Raw genomic sequence first — 18629 nt, 5'->3', positions numbered from 1 at the left:
CAGACAGTGGACGCAGCCTTCCTGCCTGCTAACAAGATTACTCTGCAGCTAGCAAGGTTGTAAAGGCCTCTGCTGTTAGGCTTTTTCCCTGGTGGCAGCTCTGATGGCAGTTTTAGTATATGTTTAATAAGAGCAGAAATTGAAAATGAGTTTAGACTCAGCTGTGGGCTCTGTGGTATAGCTGGATAGGCCTTTTTCATTACTTGGGGATGTAAAATGAGATGTGAAGCTGAATCAATTCAGGTAAATTTGAAAAAAAACTACCTACCCAACACTGTGACTGTGATTGACATGAACTCTTTGCTGCATTTGGAATTCATTTGCCTCTCTAAACCCACACACATAACGCACTGCACGCCCTGTGTCCTGGCCACTCATCCAACTCAGAGCTTCGTTCTTTCTGCAGCTTTCACCAGAGGAGGGCTATGTCTCTGCTAAGGAAGATTGCTTTTTCTACACTGCCCAGTCACTTGAGGAGGAGGGGCCAGCTGATGCAGCCCTCTTCCATGCTGAGCTGGCTCTGGTTAGTGGCCCAACTTACAAAAGATTTCTTAAGTCTTTGCATTTTGTAATGAAAGGGGTTGCTTTGTCACTGTTCGTGCTTATTTTTTAGTGTTTACTGTCACCACATTACTCATCCACCATCGCTGGGATGGATCCCCACATGGTAGAAACTGGCATCTGGAGATTTTGGCTGTGTGCATGAGCTGTGAATCTGGCCTATAATATGTTAGTTGCTGGGAAAAAAGGAAGTATTTTGCTGAGGTTTTCAAAAGTGCATGGCTGCCCACTTCTCCTTGCATGCACGGAGTATCCCTTTGAAAATCTCACCTTGTGTAGAGAAATGCTCATGTGCTTATTTTGTAAATAAATCTGTCTGCCTATATATCATAATACATCACTTCTCTACCTTTAAAAGTTTTTGGAACTCTCTTTTTGCATGTAAGCCAGCCTTAAAAGGAATGCTGTCTGTCTTCAAAAGCTGCCAATGCTTCCTCCTAATAGTATTATTTAGACTTCAGCATCAATCGGTGATTATGAGATCTGCAAGGTCAAAAGGTGTTCACTTGTACAAACAATGCGTCTTACCTGAGCATTCAGTGCCTTACATAGCCCAGAGTTTACCAATAAGAACTCAGATGAAAAAGACAAAGGAAATAGGACTCTACAAAAAACCCCCCAAGCCCCCAAAAAACAGAATATAAATATATTCCGAGTGTGTCTTCTAATGTTTATTTGTACTGATCTGGGCCTGATATTGAAGTTATTTGGCCCTCATTTTCTGGGGATGAGTAGAGAAGCAGTTTCTACTAAACACCAGAACTTAATTCATTAGAAAAAAAACAAAACCAAACAAAAAGCTGAAATGGATTCCTTCAAGGCAAAACTCTCTGAATTACTGATTCCAGTATGTTTGCTATTTTTTCACATTTGCAAATGACAACCTGGTTTTAATAACTTGCTTTTAAACAAGACTGCCTGTTTTTTCTTCTGCAGTTTGTTACCTTGGTACAGTAGTTAGGTAATAGGATTTGCCTTATTCTATTCATTGAGAAGAAGTATGAAGAAGCCAGATTATATATTGTAAATATCTTTTAATTAAAGATGGGTTGAAGATCAGATTAAAACTTTAAGTATTTAAAAATTTGACTTCTATGTGATTCATACAAAAAATTAAAATTGTGAAAGAACAGTGAAATATATGGCAGATAATAATATGGTTAAATTGTCAACTCTGTCAGCTGTCAAATGTGCAAAATATGAAATTGAATGTGCAATCACCCAGTTAAAGATGTGTTTGCAGAGTGCACTCATGAGATACTGTTTTTCATAGATAAATCTACATTCATATTCTACAGGTCTGTCCCCATTTTTCACAATCCTTTTTTTAGGGCATAGCTTCAGTAACACTAGTCTGCATTTTCCAGAAGATGGGCTGAGAGTAAGTTACACCAAAGGAGCAGTTTGAATTAGTTGTTAAGTCTTTAGGGTTGAGACAATAAAAAATGGATCATTTGTACCCCAAAAAGGAATCAGTATGTTGAATCATTGCAGATTGTTGCTATTGCTGTTGTGAATCTGACATAATAAATTCATAGTATGATTAATCACAGAGGCTGAAAAACAAGACTTAGATCCCATCTCTGCATATGGGTTCACTTGGCTGCTTCATACAAGTTTATGGCATGGTCATGGCTCTGAACTCACTGATCATTTTTGTTAGCATACACTGCTTTCTTGAGCTCTGCCAGGGGAGAAGAAATTGTAATCAAAGTGTAGTATGTGAAGCACCATAAATTAAGTCTTGTAGGACTTAATTTTATTCTAGTATTTGAAAGTATATGAGTTTTGAAAAAATTATATTTCATTTAAGAAAAAAAAGGCAAAAAATACTGCCCGTGTCCATGTCTGGAACTCTTTCTAAAATTTCATTTTTCTTAAGACAGGGGATAATTGTCCATATTAATCTTCTTGTCAAATGTAAAATATTTTGGAAATCATAAAAAATCATGTCATAAATGTTTCTTATAAATATATTGGAAAGCATTGCAATTTCCAGAAGATTATTTTTCATACCCTTTTAAAAACAACCGAACCTATGAAATTGGGTGGAGGGAACATTCCTGACAGGTGGCACTAAGTGAAGCTCATTGTTTTTTCAGTTCTGATTCTTATAAAAGAAAATTAAAAAGAAAAAAAAAACCTTAAACAAATCAAAATTTTGACACCAGGGAGTACAGCAGAATTCTCCTAACACCTTGTACTTCTGTTAACAGGCATCAGCCTACCTCAGCCCTGCAACTCATTCCAGTTGAGACTCTCACTTTGCTTCAGATACTCTTTGCAACCTCTGAAGATGTAGTAACATGAATTGTAACTGGAAGCAGAATTTTTTCCTACTGTGCTGTGCAAATATAACTTCAATGTAAAACATGGAGGGGGGAAAAAAAGACGGAAAGTGTCAGTCAGTATATAGCGACTGAGGTGCATGTGTTTGGGGCTTATGTGGTGTGAAGGTAACAGATAGCCTGGCTGATTGAATTGCTTTTGTTGTTAGGTGGACTCCGGCGAGGCAGATCTAGCGGATGAGTCCACCTTTGAATCGCAGTATTCGCTGGAGAGTGACGTCTTCCAGGCTTCAATGATAGCTCTGCATGGCAGTGCCTGTAGCGGTGAGCTGAACTACGGCTTCTCTCTTCCATTGTCAACTCCCAAGGTAAAAAGGAGGATGGTTTTATTGATGGCAAACTTTGATTATAAGTGTGAAAAGGCTGTTTTATTAGATACAAATGTTTTATGTCATCCTGCTTCATTACCAGATTGAAGTGCAGTTTTGTTTTTAGGGTAGTACTGGTGTCTTTCAGATGTGTGTGTTGAAGAGAGAGGCAGCTAGAAGGCTGAAAGCTTGGATTTGTGTTTTGTATAGCCAGATAAAGTATGGTGAGATGTTTGTAGTGTTAAAGCTGAGGTGAGCATTCTGCTACAAAAATTTAATCGTTTTTACTTCAGAGCATGGTAAAGAGTGGTAACACAAAATAAGTGCGTTATTCTACAGTATTTTAGGTATGAAAAGCAAGAGTAAATTTTCATCCTAAGCTTTGCTTTTATGCTTCATAGTTAGTATGTTTGCTAATTCATTTACTGTGTTCTTGAATGAAATGTTCATAATGCTACTGTAATTAAAAGTAAATCTGTAAATATCAAACCTCTGATTACTAATAATTTCTATTTAAAGTCAGTAAATGAAGATAAGTTCTTTAAGAGTATTACAAAGATCAGTATCTTTTTTCTTCCTGGTCACATACCCATAATGACTTGATTGTTTGTGTCAGAGTTGGTGTTTTGTTTCTCTCCATGGTTTTTCATGCTCCTTTTTCTTGGCAATCTATAGATTTATTTTGCTAATCCAGAGTCTTCCAAGTCATTTCTTCTAGCAGTCATCTTTGAAAACAACATTGTAGGGATTTCTTCCAGGGTTTGCAGTCTGTGATCTTGAATAGAGTAGCTGCTGCTTTTTCCTCCACACCTGAGCTGCAGTAACTCCCTTTATCCCTTCTGAAATACGTTCAGCCCTTACGAGGCACTGGTTGGAAAGCTAAATTCATCTTCTAATGGTTTCTCCTAATCCACAGAAGAGCACGTCTGCTGTGCCAGTGGGACAGATTGCATTGTTTAACTCTGTAATTGTTACTTAAACCGATTATGCGTTTTGCAAGCTGAGAAGCATTTTATGAGATAGAGGCTGGATTTACATTATATGCCATGTTGAGGCTCTAGAAAGTCTTAAGTTATTTTCAGCATTGACTTAGAGATGGCTTCGGTTTACATGGTTTTTTTAAAGACTATGGTCCTGACTTTTCAGTGTTCCTCTCTGTGCACCAGTATGAAGTGAGTATTAAGTTCTTATCAAGTAACATTTTATACTCTGCAGTTGTGAGTGACTTCACAAAGTAAACATAGCAAGAAAATCTGTTCATAAAAGAAGACTTTTGAAGCAAGTGAAGTGCAGTAAAAATGAAAAAATTGCTATTAGATGCTATGAGGAATGCAGAGGTATTTCAGCTATTTCTGACTGCAGGACAGTTGACAGGTTCTGAATGCCTTTGGTGTCACTTTTAAAATAGGTGATGAAAAAAAATACCTAAAGTCAAAGTAATGTAAATGAGGCCACATGTTGCTGTAGTTAGAAATTCCTGAAATTGTGTTTGTCTTCAAAAATTACAGCATTGGCTTTTCTTTAAGTGAAACAAAAATAAAAATGGGCATATGCTGCAACTCTAATATGTATATATAGCATATGGATTAAATGTTGAGTACAATCTGGGTCTTGTTTTCACTGATTTGAAAATAGATACAAAACGGACTTAAAAGTAGATGTCCCCGCTTTCTCTGAAACCTAATGGAATAATTTAAATATAGTCCTGGTGTTCTGTTCTCCAAAAGGTAGGAAGTTATTTCATTGATTACATCATGCAGATTAGTTGTATTTAGGCTTTGCTAAATTATCTTAGATGTTATGTAAACCAATTGTTTACAGGTGATCCTTTTTTGATGATTGTCTGGGGACAGAGCAAACATGTATGTACTTCATGAAAGATGAGAAAACCTAATTCTAAGGTCCTTGATACACAATGTTGCAAAATATCCCAAAATCCTGGGAAACATGTTTTCCCCACTTTTTGGAAAAGCAATAGAAGAATTAGTAGGACCAGTGGATAACAGCTAATACAGATAGAGGTAGACGTTCTTGTGACTACATTTACTACATGTCAGAGAAAAATCCCTGACACTGATATAAAACCTGTAAGTCCAATCTCCAAGTCCTTGATATATCTTTCTGATATCTAATGGCCTACATGTTTTGAAAATTACTTATTTTGAAAGCTGAGCTAGAGAATATTTGAAGATTTTTTTTCAGAATGTGATTATTGAAATTCCTTAAAATATTTGAAATGCAGGACCTTGGAATCTTGAAAGTCTGAACACATTTTTTGTAGAGAACTTAATCCTAGTAGGGCAGCCATAATCGATACACTTGCAATAAGTACTAGCTGATAAGCTTCTGTAGCTGCATCATTGTATTTCATTGTTGTCACAGTTCAAAACCTCCATGTTCATTTTTTGCTGAGATTTGACTGAGTTTTTACTTTTCCGTCTTTGTGTAGAAGGGGTATCTAAATACGTTTCTACTCAGTTAAATGGATGATTAGATTGCATGCTTATTGTCTGAACTGTTTGAAATTGCTCTTTGCTTCTAAGTGTTTTGAAAGGGAAGACCTTGATCTTTCAAAGTTCTTCTACCTGAGAAAAACAATTGGATACTTTAATTTTAATAACTTGTGGAGTTATGTCTAGTTTGAGAATGTGTGAATGGACATTACTTTGTTGAAGTTAGTGGAGATTTATTGATGAGTGCCAAATTAGAATTTGGCCTTCAGCAGTAACTTTATTTTCAATGATTTCTGGTATTTTAAAACAGAAGGAATTGTCTGAGGAATCAAGTAAATTTTATAGTAAAATGCCCGTAGGGATCTACTGAAGACACTGATGTTACAACAAATATGTTTAAATTCTGTGAGATTATTTTCTGTTTCAGATTTTAGCATGAAATGTACTTTTTAATTATACTACAAAAGAATGTTGATTGTTCATTGTCTCCTGTGTTTAACAGCCTGTTGGAGAGGAATGTTCAAATGCTGCAGCTGATTTCCGTGTATCTGACAAGAACCTGTACAACATGGATCTGAATCAGAGAGAGAGAGAGCAAAAGTCCGTAGTGGGCAATAGCCTGGAAACTGCAACTGGTTTTACTAAAAAGGATCTTCTGCCTCTGGATGTTTCGGATATCAACCAAAATGAAGGCGAAAACACAGCAACATGGACTGGATCTCAGACAACAGCAGAAATTGCACTAAGTACAAGCCTTGATACTACCATGCAGCTTGATCCCACTGGAAAAGTAAAGATTTTTTTTTTTTTAAATAATAATTAAAAAAACCTACAGAAAGGTCATATTAAAACATAAAATCTCTTGGAGAAATTGACTGGTCAACAGCCGTGTATGGTTAGTTGATTATAAATGTCCATCAGATGTGGTAGCTCACATCAAAACTTACAGATTTAGACCTACCCAAAGGAGGAGATAATTTATGGCGTCAAGATAGATAGTCATCTCCCAGAGATTGGCGATACAGGGGTATATAAAAGTCTGCTCATGCCTCACAGCAGTAGACACTGCTGGAACACAGTGTACCTGTTGAGCAGGCCAGGGGGCTTTTCTTATCCCCTCTTAACCTCTGCAGAGGCATGGGCACAAGGAGGAGGTGCACAGCTGGGAACCAGGCCTGGGAAGCCAAGGGGGAGTGGTGTGAAAGACTTGCATCCTCAAGTTCGCGCAAGCCTCCAGAGTTCAGCTCACAAACTGTCCTGCGATGCCACAGTGTGCAAACATAATATTCCTTTATATGGCAGTCACTGTGACATGTGTTTCTTTTTTCTTCCATTCAGTGATTTATTAAGAAATTCTTAAAAGAGCTGCAATTTCTTACAAGATTTGTTACTTTAGCACTGGCAGATTGTCAGACATCTGTGGTGAACGAGTCTGAGAGCCCTTGAATTCATCCCACTATTAAGAGTGTAACTGATGTCCTTAAATTAAAAGCATACTTTATGGTAGATTTTCTATATTACCTGAATGAAAACAGAAACCTCATGTATGTCGGTTTAATCTTTGATGGACTGACTTTTCCAATGTCAGTGTAAGGAATCTGTATTAATTACGTGCCTAGGTTTTGTGTAAGGTAAGAAGAGTTGAGGTCAGTATGTCCAATCGTATTTTTATCTCGGTATTCTGAACTGATGTTATTTTCCCTTGTGTTAGGATCAAGTGCTTTTAGTGGAAAAGAGATGCCCAGTATCTTTGGAGGGAAGTTCCACAACCCCAAATTCAGTCAAAAACATGTATGAGAAGACTATCACTATTGCAAAAGGCAATTCAAGTCTAGGTAAGGTAGCTAATGTTTTTTGTAACCTGTTCAGGAACATGGCTGTCTGTTTTTCTCATATGTTTCCTGTTTTATTAGTAAAGACTAAATATTTTCCTTTTAGTGGGGAAAGCATAACAGGATATTCATTCTTTGCTGCTCCTGCCCTGTTTGGCTGTGATGGCAGTGGATCCATTTGCTGTCACACTGAACACAAAAGTAAAGTGTCCAGTCTCACTGAGAAATTTTTTTTCCCCGTACAGGAGTTCATTCATTCCTAAATGTTAACAATTTTAATACGTTGGTTTTTGATGTCTATACATTTATATAATGTAGTGGAAAAATGAGATATAGCCGAGGAATGCTGTAGAAGAACACTTTGGTCAAAGAGCTGCAGACTAGACTTTCAAATGTATGTAAATACAAAATGATCTTTCTTTCTGAGGATGGTCAAAAGGGTCTAAACAAGCTGTTCACTTCCTTGCTACATATTTGTACTTGTATCTTAAGTGCCTCAGTATTTCTGAAAATCAGATCATTGATACATTTAATAGGTAATGTTTTTAGCTCAATCATAGAATAGTTTGGGTTGGAAGGGACCTTTAAAGGTCATCTAGTCCAACCCCCCTGCTGTGGGCAGGGACATCTTCAACTAGATCAGGTTGCTGCTCAGAGCCCGGTCCAGCCTGACCTGGAATGTTTCCAGGGATAGGGCATCCACCACCTCTCTGACAGTATCTCAATGATATTATAATTTTGTAGAGAATTTCAGGATTTTAAATATCTGCAATCTGCAACTTCCTGAGCATACTGGCTAGAGGCACATTTTGAAGCAAACAGGCACAACAGATGGAAACATTTTTCTGTGTACTCTCCTGGTCTCTGGTGCAGGCCTGGGCAGTGTGAGGGGGAGCACAGGGGTAGCATCCTCTCAGTCCAGTTCCCAGATCCAGGATGGGGGAGGCTTTGTGGTGGGAGGCAGTGGGTGCTCCCCTCCTGTTTGTGGCTGGTGTGTTCATTTGCTTTGGTTTAGGTTCCTCGTGCCGTTTCTTCCGGCCAACGGCACGTCCTTGAAGACTCTCTGGTGTTGGTAGGGCAGGAGTTTGTGTGGGCACTGGCTGTTTGCAGTGACTCCGCGAATACTTTAAGATGGGCTGTCCACAGAAAGCACCTTGAAGGCAGCCCACGGGCCCCTTGCTCATAAACAGCCACCACTCAGGACTCCCTTGCTGCGCAGTGGTGGGTGGGGCGCTGGGATGCTGTGATTCAGTGGGCGCTTCCGCCTGGAATACACTGCCCTCTGATGGCTGGATGCTCAGTCTGCCCCATACCACCTTCTCCTTCATGATACAGCCAGCCTCCAAACTGGATTGGGAGCTGATCTGGTTTAAAATCAGCCTCCCCAAAATATAAAGCTGTAGGCAAGGCTGATGTGGATGTAAGTTTTGGCTTTAATTGGTGTGAGGTACTTGGGTAACTACTGCCTTTACTGGCCTCATTGCCAGGCTGTATAAGGTGCAAGTCACAGTGCAGTTCCAGGCATTTGGATTTTGTTAAAAAAGTTTTGTTTGCAATAAAACCTTAGCTCAGTGGAGCAGTGTTTTTCATGTATGTCTATAAGCATTTTAAGTGTAGTGAACATACAAAGCAAATTTCATGTCAAGCGTAATAGAGCATAGAAATACAAACTTGGAGCAGGGTGCACGTTGGCAGACATTACATGCATGAAAAGTAAGACTGGCCTCTCACGTATACATAGTATGAATGTGAATAATGCTTTCTCCTGGCTTTTAACTGTAGTCTTTTTCTTCCAGTCTGTGTGTGCTCTGGCCTGGGAAGCTGCCTGGGCACAGTGACCAATTTATACACATGACTGCACTGCTTTTAACTTTCATTTTTACAAAAGGAGCTAAATCAAGAGCTGTGAGCAATGTTGAAAGCTGCAGCTGCTTCAATTATTTCAGTTGAGAACTGGCACTTGTTTTTTCCTTTTAAATGGTGTCACCCATAACTTGCAACAGCTCCTCAAATCCAGCCACAGCTGGAGCTCTAACCTTTTGCTTGTGATTTTTAAAAGGTAAGAGGACGGAGCACCCACATGCAAGAAGAGCTGAAATGCCATTGTCCTGTGCGATTCATTTGGCAACTTGACAGTGGCATTTGCATTTTTAACCTGAAACTGTATCTTTCCAAAGTGTGACATCAGCCTTGCAGATCTGTTGTAATGAAGATGTCAGCATAGAAACTGGGGTGATGTTTTTCTAAAGTGCTATTACACTAGCCTCGGTAATACTGTTGCTGGTTACTGGCTTAACCAAGGAGCAAAGTTAGGTTCAGAATTTCAAACTACATTTTGTCTGTTTCGGTGACAGTTTGCTTTTCTGTGCACGCTGCTTGTATTCTGGTGGAGACCACTCTGTTGCAGAGTTGTGTTTACATTCAGATCTGACTGAGTAACCTGTGTGAGCAGATCTGTCAAGAGATGGTTGTTGGAAGGAGTATGGGAGTGTAAACGCTGGGGCGCCCGCCCTAGGATGGCATCTGTAAATGCCATCTGTGATGTGCTCAACATTGTAACATTACTAATCTGAGGGGTAGGTGACAGGCAGTTTACCTCTACTTTTTCTAATAGCAAGGCAATAAATCAGTGGCATTGTGTGTCTGTATCACAAGTCTGATACACCCATGTTTAAATTACGCCTGACCACAGCTGACATCGTTACCTGGCAAATCATAAATATAAATCTCCAGTCAATGGTAACACCATATTCTTTCATCAGTTTAATATAAAGTGCCATCATGAAGATGGGTTTTGCAGTTTTTCCAAAAGATAAACCTTGACTTCCACATACCAAAGTAGACAGGTAGATGTATTCCTGTGTCTAAGAAGCTTATTGGGCAGTTCCTTGCTAGTTAGGGCCACCTTCTCATACTTTAGACAGCTATGTTGATCTCAATGACAAGTGGGTGTGAGGAGCCAACACTATTAAGAGATTTTTATTTTCTGGAAGGAGTCCTGGAAGAAGCACAAATGAATATCTGGATTAGTGTTGTTCTTTAAATGGTTACAGTATTTTTTTTTTTTTCTCTGAGACAAATATATAGGCAGACGTTTGTATGGTTGGCTGAGTCTGGGTAGCCTGGGGCTTACAGCTGCCTTCTAAAATCTGTTCAGCCAGTCTGTCTCCCAAGGTCTAAGGTCACAGAGTAAAGTGTTCAGTCTCTGTCTTCTGTAGCCATGTTTGTATATAAATGGTTAGAATTTTTTCATAGTCAGTATCCTTGGAGGTTTTGCTCTGGGTAGCTACGTTCCTTCCACTCACAGTCTGGACAATAAGGTAAGGGCTTGCAGACATACAGCTGCACTACCAGTGCTTGCTAGTCTGATGTTTGTGTGCAAAACTAGGATAACACATAGTGAGGTAGTCACTGCCTCCTTCTCCAATAGATACTCCTCTATAAGGTGCTCTTACTTCAGTGGCTTCATCTTCTTAGTGAAGGAAAGCTTCCATGTTAGTGCACAAAAGAGAATAAAAATGAGTTCGGCACTATTCAGATAGTGGTAGTCCACCCAGTGGACTTCCAGGGTGCTGGCCGTTCAGCTACTTTTCCATTGCCTTAGTGAAGAACAGTTTTTCCTGGAACTGTCATCAGGGTTGATTTGATGAGCACCAACTGCCTTGAAAATAACAGTGACAACTCATGCATGTAAGAACAGTCACAAAGACAGCACCACAAGTAAGTCCCCATGGGGAGGAGGGGGAAGAGTCTCTCTCTCTCATTTCCCATTAGTGAAAAGAAAGTGGAGTTAAATGGTGTGTATAAACATTGAGTAGTGTCCTGCTATGCCACAGGTGGGATCATGGTGTAACTCAAGTAGTGGACTGTATCCATCAGTAGTGCACAGGCTCTCACAGAAGTCAGGATGCTCTTTTGGCCTTAAGCGATGGCCCACACAGGAGAGCAGGAAGGCAGCTACTGTCTCAGTGGGATCTGATTCAGGCTTTCTGTTGAAAATAAGTGTGTGGTTTTATTGGCCCTATGCTCCCAATTAACTGTTTAAACATTTCACCCTCTTTCCAAAGAGAACTGTTATAAACTAAACTGAAATGTGGTGTATAAACTCAGTGAACCATCCAGAAGACTGGTAAATTTGACTGTTTTAGAAACAATTTCATTACCTTTTTTGTTTATTTTCTGCTTAAATTTTCCACTGTCTCCGTTTTTTTATATTGAGCCTGGTATGTGTAATGGCACAAGGTAAAGTAAAGATACTGTGATTGTGATTTGTAACTGCTGTTTCCTGTTGGAAAGAAGGAAATGCAAGGGAGAATAAGAGCAGCGTTTATAGGCTTGCTGACATTGGCAGGTAGGCTGGCTGGCTTTTACCTTCCCTGCCCCAGGTTACATTTCTTTTTCTTGGCACTCAGAGCTGGGGCTCAAACATGTTATTAACTGTTTCATGCGTTTTTCACTGTAGGGATGACAGTAAGTTCCAATAAAGATGGCTCAGGAATGATAGTCCGCAGCGTCATCCATGGAGGCTCAATAAGTCGTGATGGACGGATTGGTGTGGGGGACTGCATCCTGTCCATTAATGAAGAGTCAACCACTAACTTAACCAATGCACAAGCCCGGGCCATGCTAAGGAGGCATTCGCTCATTGGACCAGATATAAAGTAGGTAAAGCTAGATGATGAATTGTGGTAGGAAGAGGCTAATAATCAAAATTTGGTTATTTATGCAAGTATTCTAAATGAAAATTTTGTTTGTTTTTACAATATGAATTTAAGTTACAGCTTCAGATGGATAATTAACCTTCAGATTACAGCTTCATGTGTTTGAAAGATAGAATCGCTTGTGTGAGAGGCTTTGAATGTTCTTAGAAAAGTTATTACTGTCATTAGTAATCATCATCATTACTGCCTTGCCTGGTTATATCGAAGGAGTGGGATTAGTCAGAGTTTTGCATTGATAGTATGGCTCTTCCAAAGAAAGTAAGGATTTCCTCAAGGTGTTTGTGTTTCTCAAAGGTGGACTGTTCTGGCCATTGCACAAATGATTTCATTTGATGGAGATCTTTGTAATGGATTTTGGTTTTGACTGCCAGACCGAAAGTATGACAGCTGATGTTAATGCAGAAAAGTAACACTTAAAACATTTTCAGTACATCTGTGACAAACAGCAGAAAGTTTGTTTTGTGAAGTCACTTCCCAGTTTTTATTAGTATGTACGAAGGAGCTGTTGCTCTAGTGCATAAATACCTGCTCTTGGGAGTACTACTTTAAACTTGCAGTAATTAATACAAGTTTGAAAAATCTGCTTGCTTGATGAGAAAATTTCTTCTTCTCAAGTTCACTCAATTTACAGAATTTTAACTTTCCCTTTAAAGTACAATTCTTTCTAGCTGTTGTGGTTGTGGAGTTAACTTTGCCCACGTGCACTATCTAGAAATGAGGTTGTTCCTAAGCTTGTGGACAGTGCTCTAGACACACCAGTGCTGGGTTTACAGCTCCAAAAATCTAGTAGCTGTTTTTCTCAAACCCATGGTAACATGGATTTGGTCAGATCTGCAAATGGGATTAATGGAGCTGTTGGTAATAGAAGCTCCTACTTATTTAAGAGGATGGCCTTCAAAGGGATCAGTTCAGTCCCAGTGTAGTTGCAGGTAACTGCGTGGTTTCTGTCAGTTCAAAACGGACTGCAGGGCATTCCGTTCTTCCCCAGAAGTATTCTAGCTTTGAAGACACCTGGCATTTTGGGAACAGGTAGGTAAATTATCTTCACTGTGGGTGGTAGGTTTAATTGTCTGCCCCATAGCTGTCATGCGTTTAGGATTATGATTTAATGTAAGCTTGTTTAAATAATGGGATATGCTCATATAATGAATTACATTATTGTCAATGCTGTCATGAATATGAGCGAGTCAGTGTTGATAAAATGTGACATTGATTATTATTGTAGGCTTTCAAACTGTATTATAATTTCGACTGCCACGACTGAAATCAGTTGGTATGTGCGCATGCATGTGTGTGTATGTCTGCTTAGATACACAAATGCTACAGCACCATTCTTCTGTGAGGAGTCTTTTATTAGTGCCGTAGTTACATGATCAAACACGTGTACATGAACAGATGTGTTCATTATTTGTGCTTATCCTTTTATAGCTGCTGCATTTTACACTATGTGACTATAGGTTTTGTTTTGTAGTCTTAGTCTTTTGCAGATATGTCAGAAATGCCAAAGTCTTGTCTTAAGACGTGAATATTCAGATTTTCCAGAGGGAACTGCATCCCCTTTCTGAAAGATCTCACAGAAAAGGGGCAGTTGCTATTCATATTCTTACTTAACATTTTTGTCTTTCATTTTATATTTATGTACTTTGGTGCATACCCATGATAAGGGTTTAAAGTGAAGCTGGCTTTCTCACTTCAAAAAAATGAAAAACCAGATCCTTTGGTAGCTTCTAAAGGAGTCTTGCAAGAATAAGGACAATAGTTTTGGGCCTACATAGTTTTGATACAAAACTATTCAGCATAATTAAACTTCTCTGTAATTTGTACTTTCAGGAGCAATACAGGATCCCAGAAAAATACTATGATACAACCATGTGGGTAATGTCCCAAATCAGAAACTTGGAGATATGGAGCATTATCTCATGATAGTTCTTCCTGTTTGCTGAGAGGGATACACAGCTATATAGATGTCATTTCAGAGCTAATGTGGTGCACCACGATGCAGGATTTGCAATTTAAGGGCCAACATTTCAAATAAGCAAGTTGAATCTCTTTGGTGTCTTCCTCAGGAAACAGGGGTGCACAAGTGCTCAGGTGTGGCCATCTTGATATCATCCTCTTTATCCATACAGGGCTGCAAAGTTGGCACCTTAACTTCTAGACTAAGCTTTTTTTTGGGTAGCAGGGGGCCCCCAAAAATGATTAAGCAGAATTATTTTTATTTCAAAGCTGTGTTTCAGTGGCAAACATTATTTGCTGAGAAAACATAAAGCTGTTCTTACTTGCCACATAAAGGCTTTGTTTTATTTTATTAAAGGAAAATTGATTTTGAATAGTTCAAGAACCAGCAATCTGAGTTTCAGACTTAGGTATTTAATTTTTTTCCCCTTTGTGTGTGGAAAACCAGATGTGTGGCCTTACCAGAATGCATTCTGTTTCACTTCTCACTCCACCTTGCCAGCAGCTCTTATGTTTCTGTAATAATAGCCAGGGTTTTGTGCTCAGCAGCAGCTGCTTGTAACATCTGTCAGATAATTACAGAGCTGTATCAGAATTCACCTGCCTAAAGTGTGGGGATGAATTACTGATCAAGAAATAAAACATAGATTGCAATTCCATTTTCCATGCTTGTTAATAATCACTGCTATATACAATAATAAAGAGCAGATGCTTTCTGGGGGAGGTGTAGATGAAGCGGAGGTGGAACAGGGGAAAAAAAAAGGAAAAGAAAAAAAAAAAAGCAGCTCACACTTTTAACTACATAAGTATGCCTCTCGCATTCAGCATGAGACATTGACATTTGTTAACACCATTGTAAAAAGATGCTGCATCGTATGCTTCACATTCTAGATCTTCTCCAGCACCTGCTGATGATCAGGCCCTCTTTTATGTGTGAGTATTGGCGATTCAGAAACTCATTATGGCTCTGTGTTGCAACTTGTCTGTAAAATCATTCCATGCTTTTATGACATCCATAGTAATTTCAGGGATATATCCAGATATAGGTACATATTCTCTCTCTCTTTGTGTGTGTGTGTGCATGCACATGTGGCTGCACATGTGGATGTGTGTATATATTTTTTTTTTTTAAAAAAGGTATGAGAGAGAGAGAGAGAGTGTGTGTGTGTGTGTATGTATATATATGCATATATATATGGTTTTAAACTTGAAGATTGGAGCATACTTCCTAAGACTGGAATGAAAACACCTGTATTCTAAAAAAGTCTTGCTAATATTTTAAAATTTCATCTATGACAGCCACCCCAGACGTGCTCAGAGCACGTGTGCGTGTGTGTGTGTGTGTACAGGGTTCACTGCTAGAAATAGCATGAATACGATGTACTGATATCTGGATTAATCTCAGTGTCATATTTTTTGTGGCACTTACATTTTACTTCCTTCATGTATAAAAAGGTTCAAATTTGACCTTAAGTGTTAATGACAGTAATTTGTCCTGAACATTTTCCATACTTTGTTATTTGGTTTGTTGGTGTTTCAAGGTTTTTTGTGGCTGTTCAGTCAAGCATGTGATAAATGTTCCTCTGTACTGCATGCAGTGTTGTGTTTACAAGATATTTTCATATGTACACCCTTTGGTATTTCCATTGTCACTGCTTTCATTGCTAGCGCATAACTCTGGGGGGAGGAGGGTGGTTGTTGCTCTCAAGAAAGCAAATGAGAACACTTTCTCCTTCAAGCTGTACAGCAATGAAAGAGAGGAAGTTATTAAGCCCTGCATATACTTTCCCTTGAAATTACTGAACTTTAACTTCTTTTGCAGATAAGAAATGCAACACAATAGTAGAGCAGTCATTTACTTGTTTCCTGTTTTCTGTGTCTTCATCCCTATTTCCTGGCACTTGTTTCTCTTACTCTTTTCCCTTTGACCGTATTAAGGCAATTATCAGTCCCTTTTGCAGATGAACCGTTCAGGTGCCTGGGTGGATTTTTATTTCCACTTCACAGCACAAGGGTCAACAGAGTTGACCAGAGGAGCCCAAGACCCTTCTTGTTCTGGGCCCCTCATCACCCCTGTCACACGCTGAGCTGTTCAGGATGATGCTGGATGTCTTCAGACCTCACTGTGACCTCCAAGAAGTGAGCTACAGTAGCGATGCGGCAAGTGATGGATTTGATAACTGTGTGGTGTCTGCCCGTGAAGTACTAAGCAAAATTCTTGGCAGCTGTAAATGCAAGGTCTTTAGTACAATCTGACCTTGCTGTGTGTCACAGAAGGCAGGAACAGGACAGACAGCCGCTTCACAAAGACAACTTTCTGGTATACATATTTCCTAAAACTCTAACTTTCAGCAGAGCTAGTTTTTTTGTATAACTTTTCATTTCAGTTATAACATGCAAAGAGAGGGAAGTAGGATGGTCACTTCAGTAATACAGCTTAGCTAATAAGGGCAACTAGAGAAACCTTTGCAGTTAACTGAACTTCGGAAATCATGAGCAAGAAACAAAGGTGAACTCCTACACAGAATGTAACTTTTCATGCATTTGATCCATGTAATTTAGTTTTCTTTTCTATGCTATTTTTTGCAAAATGCAAGTAAGTGTTCTGGTTTATATTTATGAAGTAGCTGAAGCATTATTGAAGTTTAGTTGTAGATAATAATGAACAGTTAGAAACATATTGAATGTTCCTTTGAGTACTTAAAATTAGGCAATTAGAACTGCAGTTAAGCACTAGAATAGAAATAATGTAATTTTCCAAAGAGCTCCCAGTAACAGCTCCCAGTGATACTATCTACATTTGACTCCATCTGTGGAAGTCAATTAGGTAATTCAGTTGCTCAATTTTAGATGCATTTTTAAAAACGGTGGAGTGAACCTCTTTTCTTCTCAGCTCCTGTGCTGTGCACAGAAAGGGAAGCTTACCTACCTAAGAGAGCTTTTGGGAGGTGTTTGTAAGTAGCATATAAGGCTGTTTGAGAGCATCCTTTCAGCCGTACCTTTTGAATGTCCCAGCACAATGTCAGTTATTCATTCATATAATGAAAAACAACAGAGCATCCCAGAAGTTGGAGTGCATATGGTTTGCCTCCCCCTTAGCTGATCTCTAACACTGATGTTGCACAGAAGTATGAGGTAAGGACTACTACTACCCTTGGACCTTGGGACCCTGCAAAATTGTTTGCCATGTGCTCCTTGCACAAAAGGACTGGACAAGAGTTGAAAGATGTTGGACACTTTACTATCAGTGATCACACTCTACTGCCTACATCCAGGCTGAATCTGGGCATATCTGTTTTGTTTTTAGGAGCCTGCCATTCTGCTTTCGATACTTTGAACAATAGCTTACAGCTGCAGTTTAGCATAAAGGAGATTGTCCAAGCCTTCTAGCCAGCAGAAATGTTGCTTGCAATTTTGGTTTCTTTACTGCAGCTGTCTTTCAAGGGAAAATACATTATTTCCTACTTATTTTTATAGGGTGAAAATTGATGAATTTGATTGGGATGAAACTAATGAATGTAACTGGATGAATGATACACTTTTGTTCATTGAAATGCAGCTTGCACATCTTGTAGCTTTTGTAGGGGCAAGATATTCTTATGGGCTTACTGGGTGGTGCTTCTGCAGCAGCATTTGCCCCGTGAGAGTTTTGTGACCATAATACTAGCACTTTGCTATAGTTCAACGCATTTGGAGTTGGAGATGGCTGAGGAGTAGTAGTGATTATTTTCAAAAACTCTTTTCCCTCTTGCTTCTCTCCGTTTCACTGCTAGGGCTTTGCAGAATAACTGCTGCATGTCTTGCGAGTTTCCCAGTGCTGGAATGCCCTCAGGAAAGACAGATAAGAGTCAGTGACCTTTTGCTGAATGTTTGTTCCCTAGTATATGTTAACTCCCCAGCACTTCAGAATGAAAGCACTTTGTGTCAAGCACATAACACTTGCGTGTTTGAAAAAAGGCCAAAGCAGAAGAGGGAGGAGATTTAAGGAAGAGAAAAGAAGCTGGTGATAATATGGATGATTTAGAAATTTCCGTTAAAAGAACTGGAGAGTTCCTCCTGTTCAGCACCCTAGGCACCTCCTTAATGACCATCTTCTGCACTTTTCTAGATATGGTAGATGTGAGAGGAGGTAGGGAACGTGCTTGGGCACAGACGAAGATGACAAATAAAGATGATTCTTACGATAATTTGGGTAGAGTGTTTTGGACAGACAGCATTAGTCATATGAAAGTTTATTTGCTCTGCCTTCTGCTGCTTGCTGTATTCAGCAGAAAACCAATGAAGAGGGGTAATCAGTGGCAGTCAGGGAGTGACAGACAGAAGAGGACTGCAATCAGGGAGTGACAGACAGGAGAGGGCTCCAAGTAAGTGAGAGACTTGGAGCTGAAGGAGACACTCCTCAGCAGCTTACACGTTCTTGTGAAGTGGTCAAGATTTCCCACCCCCTGCT

General features: G+C 39.3%; 1 protein-coding gene across 1 annotated transcript in view; it reads left to right on the top strand.

Annotated features, from left to right (window-relative positions):
• The window catches only part of MPDZ (multiple PDZ domain crumbs cell polarity complex component), an 88948-nt gene that overhangs the window by 35872 nt on the left and 34447 nt on the right, over positions 1-18629 (top strand). Inside the window, exons 17-21 of the mRNA XM_019470766.1 lie at positions 3059-3217; positions 6173-6460; positions 7382-7505; positions 11965-12163; positions 15071-15112. Of these exons, the coding sequence (XP_019326311.1) occupies positions 3059-3217; positions 6173-6460; positions 7382-7505; positions 11965-12163; positions 15071-15112 (812 nt within the window). The remainder of the gene's footprint in view (positions 1-3058; positions 3218-6172; positions 6461-7381; positions 7506-11964; positions 12164-15070; positions 15113-18629) is intronic.

This window comes from Aptenodytes forsteri, unplaced genomic scaffold, assembly GCF_000699145.1.
Source record: "Aptenodytes forsteri isolate BGI_AS27 unplaced genomic scaffold, ASM69914v1 Scaffold46, whole genome shotgun sequence".
Taxonomy (NCBI): domain Eukaryota; kingdom Metazoa; phylum Chordata; class Aves; order Sphenisciformes; family Spheniscidae; genus Aptenodytes; species Aptenodytes forsteri.
The sequence above is the reverse complement of the archived record's forward strand: the minus strand, read 5'-3'. Positions and strand labels throughout refer to the sequence as shown.